This window comes from Salvelinus sp. IW2-2015, linkage group LG15 (assembly GCF_002910315.2).
Source record: "Salvelinus sp. IW2-2015 linkage group LG15, ASM291031v2, whole genome shotgun sequence".
In the NCBI taxonomy this organism is placed as follows: Eukaryota; Metazoa; Chordata; class Actinopteri; order Salmoniformes; family Salmonidae; genus Salvelinus; species Salvelinus sp. IW2-2015.
In genome coordinates this window covers 69,547-75,549 of record NC_036855.1, presented here as the reverse complement: position 1 = coordinate 75,549, position 6,003 = coordinate 69,547, and the positions used below count along the sequence as shown (strand labels likewise).

Sequence of the window (6,003 nt, the reverse complement as noted above, 5' to 3'; positions counted from 1 at the left end):
GAGAGAGAGAGAGAGAGAGAGAGAGAGAGAGAGAGAGAGAGAGAGAGAGAGAGAGAGAGAGAGAGAGAGAGAAACATATGAGAAACAAAGGGAAGAGAGCAGTAGACTGAAGGTGAGGGATGTTCAGAGATTGATTGAAATCGACTGAGTTATGAGGGGTTTTCACGTGTTGTCCAGGATAGGACAGGTTTGGACAGGATAGGACTGGACAGGATAGGACAGGACAGGACAGGATAGGACAGATTTGGACAGGATAGGACAGGGCAGGTATGGACAGGATAGGATAGGGCAGGTATGGACAGGATAGGATAGGACAGGACAGGACAGGACAGATTTGGACAGGACAGATTTGGACAGGACAGGATAGGACAGATCTGGACAGGACAGGACAGATTTGAAGAGGATAGGATAGGACAGGATAGGACAGGTGTAGTGGTATTCCTGGCTCACCTCTGATGTTGACCTTGTGGACCTTGTCTTTGCCTGGAGGCACCATGTCTATCTGGATCTGGGCTTCACCAATAGACTTCTCCGCTCCTGAACCTCAGAGTTAACCGACATCACAGTATTACTGTTATCTCCATTGATAACAAAACATATTGTGGTACATCATACAGAACGACCAGAGACACCAATCTTTACTACAGTAACTTACCTCTTTCAGGCCAAACCTTCTCACTTGGAGTAATCCTGATGCCGATCGCATTATGAACTGGGAGAGAGAGAGAGCGCGAGAGAGAGAGAGAGAGAGAGAGAGAGAGAGAGAAAGAGACAGAGAGACAGAGACACAGAGAGACAGAGACACAGAGAGACAGAGACACAGAGACAGAGACAGAGACACAGAGACAGAGGCAGAGACAGAGGCAGAGACAGAGGCAGAGACAGAGGCAGAGGCAGAGGCAGAGGCAGAGGCAGAGACAGAAATATATTAGGAGAGAGAGTGAAAGATATTAGTAGAGAGAGAGTGAAAGATATTAGGACAGAGAGAGAGATAATCGGAGAGAGAGAGAGATAATCGGAGAGAGAGAAAGAGAGATATAATCGGAGAGAGAGAAAAACAGGAAAACAAGAAAAGTGAAAACTCTGCTGACCTCTATTGGCATGTTAGTGGAAGTGCATCAATACAGAAGGTTGTCATCAGTCAAACTGTGTGTGTGAGTGAGTGCCTCACCCTGTGTGTGCTGTGTGAGTGAGAGTGAGTCACCCTGTGTGTGTGTGTGTGTGTGTGTGTGTGTGTGTGTGGTGTGTGTGTGAGTGAGAGTGCCTCACCCTGGTGTGTGAGTGAGAGTGGCTCATGCTGGTGTGTGTGTGCGAGTGCCTCCCTGTGTGTGGAGTGTGTGTGAGTGGAGGAGTGTCACCCTGTGTGTGTGTGTGTGTGGGTGTGGTGTGTGTTGTGGTGTGTGTGGTTGTGTGTGTGTGTGTGTGTGTGTGTGTGTGTGTGTGTTGTGTGTGTGTGTGTGTGTGTGTGGTGTGTGTGTGTGTGTGTGTGTGTGTGTGGTGTGGTGTGTGTGTGTGTGTGTGTGTGTGTGTGTGTGTGTGTGTGTGTGATGGAGAGTGCTCACCTGTGTGTGAGTGTGAGTGCCTCACCGTGTGTGTGTTGTGTGAGTGAGAGTGGCTCACCCTGTTGTGAGTGAGAGTGCCTCACCCTGTGGTGTGAGTGAGAGTGCCTCACCCTGTGTGGTGGAGTGTGTGGTGCCTCACCTGTGTGTGATGAGTGCTGTGTGTGTGCCTCACCCTGGTGTGTGTGGTGTGGTGACGAAGGTCTTAATCAGTGCATCGGTGCTCTGAGAGTAGAGGGACAGAATGTATTTCAACTTAGACAGCTCAGGACTCTTCTCCACATAGGTTTCTTCAGACCATTACGCCGATGGAAGTATTGTGAAGAGAGAGAGAGAGAGAGAGAGAGACGAGAGAGAGAGAGGAGGAGGAGAGAGAGGAGAGGAGAGAGAGAGAGAGACAGAGACAGAGAGGAAGAGAACAGAGGGAGAGAGAGGAGGAGAGAGAGAGAGAGAGAAGAGGAGAGAGAGCGACCATGTTAGTGCATGTTCACAAATGTATGTTTGTGACATTGTTAAAGGATTAATGTTGTGTGTGTAGTGTGTGATGTGTGTGATGTGTGATGTGTGATGTGTGTTGTGTGTGATATGTGTGATGTGAGACGTTTGTGATGTGTGATGTGTGTGATGTGAGACGTGTGTGATGTGTGATGTGTGTATGTGTGTATGTGTGATGTGTGTATGTGTGATGTGAGACGTGTGTGATGTGAGACGTGTGTGATGTGAGATGTGTGATGTGTGATGTGTAATGTGTATGGGTGATGTGTGTGTGTATGTGTGATGTGTGATGTGTGATGTGTGTGATGTGTGACGTGTGTGATGTCAGACGTGTGTGTGTTTTCACCTTAATAGTTTCCAGCGCAGCCTCCATTATGACACACTGTTTGGTTGTAAGGCTTTTGGCCTCGCCCCCTCCCTATGGCAACCAGAGTAACAGACAGGCATTAGTCACGCCCACTGTGTGTAATAACTCAATACAGAAAACAACGAAGGATATCCTGGCACAGGAGAGCAGCTCAACTTGTAGAACCATTTCCGGCCGCATCATGAAAAGTTGTGTGTGTGTGTGTTTAGTTTCGAACCAGAAAGGATCTTGTTTACGTGAATATGACCTAATACAACTTCAGATCGAGCTCACGCGAGTTAACAAACACTTAGGCAGATTGATTATCGTCGACAACATCGATGATGTCATCAGAGGATTGATTACCAAGCTAGCAAGCCAACGAGACAAGGTCAAACATCCCAAAATAGATCTAGATTAAGTCAGAAGAATAATGTCCTTGTTGATCATACCTAAAGCCCACCGTCTGCTATGTTTTCATGGTCATCACTCACTGGGAGTGTGTTAATAAGGTCCGTGTACAGATATTCAAACGTATCGCTTGGTTCTAAACAGAAGGCGTGTCTATAGTATAGACATAGAGGAAGGAGATAAAGTGGTCTGTACCTTCAGGTTAGACAGCCCCTTGGCAGCAGTCAGAATCTGAGCTCCCTGGAGACATAAGAAACAGAGGAGGAGGGTGAGAGAGTACAGTAGAGGGTGAGGGAGAACAGAAGAGGGTGAGGGAGAACAGTAGAGGGTGAGGGAGAACAGTAGAGGGTGAGGGAGAACAGAAGAGGGTGAGAGAGAACAGAAGAGGGTGAGGGAGAACAGAAGAGGGTGAGGGAGAACAGTAGAGGGTGAGGGAGAACAGAGGAGGGTGAGGAGAACAGTGGAGACCTTAGTGATATCTGTTTCTTTTTATGTCCAATAAACATCTTGAGGGTCTACAGGGTGGTGTTGAGACTGGAGGTCTACAGGGTGGTGGTAGACTGGAGGTCTACATGGTGGTGGTAGACTGGAGGTCTACAGGGTGGTGGTAGACTGGAGGTCTACAGGGTGGTGGTAGACTGGAGGTCTACAGGGTGGTGGTAGACTGGAGGTCTACAGGGTGGTGGTAGACTGGAGGTCTACAGGGTGGTGGTAGACTGGAGTCTACAGGGTGGTGGTAGACGGAGGTCTACAGGGTGGTGGTAGACTGGAGGTCTACATGGTGGTGGTAGACTGGAGGTCTACAGGGTGGTGGTAGACTGGAGGTCTACATGGTGGTGGTAGACTGGAGGTCTACATGGTGGTGGTAGACTGGAGGTCTCCAGGTGGTGGTAGACTGGAGGTCTACAGGGTGTGGTAGCCTGGAGGTCTACAGGGTGGTGGTAGACTGGAGGTCTACAGGGTGGTGTAGACTGGAGGTCTACATGGTGGTGGAGACTGGAGGTCTCCAGGGTGGTGGTAATGGAGTCTACAGGGTGTGGTAGACTGGATAGGTCTACAGGGTGGTGGTAGACTGGAGGTCTACAGGGTGGTGGTAGACTGGAGGTCTACAGGGTGGTGGTAGACTGGAGGTCTACAGGGTGGTGGTAGACTGGAGGTCTACAGGGTGGTGGTAGACTGGAGGTCTACAGGTGGTGGTAGACTGGAGGTCTACAGGGTGGTGGTAGACTGGAGGTCTACAGGGTGGTGGTAGACTGTCTGATGGAAACAGGAGGTCTACGGGTGGTGGTAGACTGATGGAAGACTGGAGGTCTACAGGGTGGTGGTGGTAGACTGATGGAAGACAGGAGGTCTACAGGGTGGTGGTAGACTGTCTGATGGAAGACAGGAGGTCTACAGGGTGGTGGTAGACTGATGGAAGACTGGAGGTCTACAGGGTGGTGGTGGTAGACTGATGGAAGACAGAGGTCTACAGGTGGTGGTAGACTGTCTGATGGAAGACAGGAGGTCTACAGGGTGGTGGTAGACTGATGGAAGAACTGGAGGTTCTACAGGGTTGGTGTGGTAGACTGATGGGAAGACAGGAAGTCTACCAGGGTGGTGGTAGACTGGATGGAAGACAGGAGGTCTACAGGGTGGTGGTTAGACTGATGGAAAGACGGAGGTCTACAGGGTGGTGGTGGTAGACTGATGGAAGACAGGAGGTCTACAGGGTGGTGGTGGTAGACTGATGGAAGACAGGAGGTCTACAGGGTGGTGGTAGACTGGAGGTCTACAAGGGTGGTGGTGCACTGGAGGTCTACAGGGTGGTGGTAGACTGTCTGATGGAAGACAGGAGGTCTACAGGTTGGTGGTAGACTGGAGGTCTACAGGTTGGTGGTAGACTGGAGGTCTACAGGGTGGTAGACTGTCTGATGGAGACAGGAGGTCTAGAGGGTGTGGTGGTAGACTGATGGTATATATAGATTTGTGAGGAGGGCAGATAGACTTACGAACCATTGTTGCTCTGAGGTAAGATGATGGTTTCTCCAAGCTGCTCAGAAAATCTTCCACAGATCCTTCAGTATTCTCTTCAGAACCGTCTTCTCACAGGTGTCAGCAACAGACTCAGACTGGGGTTACGGGGAGAAGAGAGACACAGAACACTGAGCCCTACTGTAACCTCTTTCCCCAGTTACAGACGGAGCATGTTTGACACAATATCAGCCAGAACCAACTCCCTTGTGTGCCAGCTAGTTCTGTCACAAACATGCTACTTGATCAACATGGTCTAGTGTGAGACTCACACACACAAGTCTACCATCCAAAATAGCATTGCTGGAACCTGCATCTTTTTTTGCTGCCCAAAATGGCGTCTGTTATGAATGTACATACAAGCCCATCTGCACCAAAATGGCGTCTGTTATGAATGTACACTACAAGCCCATCTCTGCACCCAAATGGCGTCTGTTATGAATGTACACTACAAGCCCATCTCATGCCACCAAAATGGCGTCTGTTATGAATGTACACTAAACAAGCCCATCTCTGCACCAAAATGGCGTCTGTTATGAATGTACACTACAAGCCCATCTCTGCACACAAAATGGCGTCTGTTATGAATGTACACTACAAGCCCATCTCTGCACCAAATGCGTCTGTTATGAATGTACACTACAAGCCCATCTCTGCACCAAAATGGCGTCTGTTATGAATGTAACACTACAAGCCCATCTCTTGACCAAAATGGCGTCGTTATGAATGTACACTACAAGCCCATCCCTGCACCAAATGGCATCTTGTTATGATGTACATCTACAAGCCCATCTCTGCACCAAAATGGCGTCTGTTATGAATGTTACATACAAGCCATCTCTGCACCAAAATGGCGTCTGTTATGAATGTACACTACAAGCCCATCTCTGCACCAAAATGGCGTCTGTTATGAATGTACACTACAAGCCCATCCCTGCAACCAAAATGGCGTCCGACCACGTGTTAGCCTCACTCACTTTCATCCAGGAAGTCCATGAGAGGACTCAGATGTGTAAGCGTCGCCTCTGCGTCTGGCGGTTAGATGACCTGTGATCTGGTAAGGATCTCAGCCGCTGATGCATGGCAGACAGTTATTCGGGCCTGGAGCTACAACAGGAGTTTACGGGTGACAGTCAGTCAGACACAGAACTGCTGACTTGACAGGTAACCATAAGCAAC

General features: G+C 49.3%; 1 protein-coding gene across 1 annotated transcript in view; it reads right to left on the bottom strand.

Moving 5' to 3' along the window:
• Positions 1–4,847: 4,847 nt before the first annotated feature.
• The window catches only part of LOC111973915 (protein unc-13 homolog B-like), a 69,583-nt gene continuing 68,427 nt past the window's right edge, over positions 4,848–6,003 (bottom strand). Inside the window, exon 18 of the mRNA XM_070446851.1 lies at positions 4,848–4,922. Coding sequence (XP_070302952.1) covers positions 4,848–4,922 — 75 coding nt within the window. The remainder of the gene's footprint in view (positions 4,923–6,003) is intronic.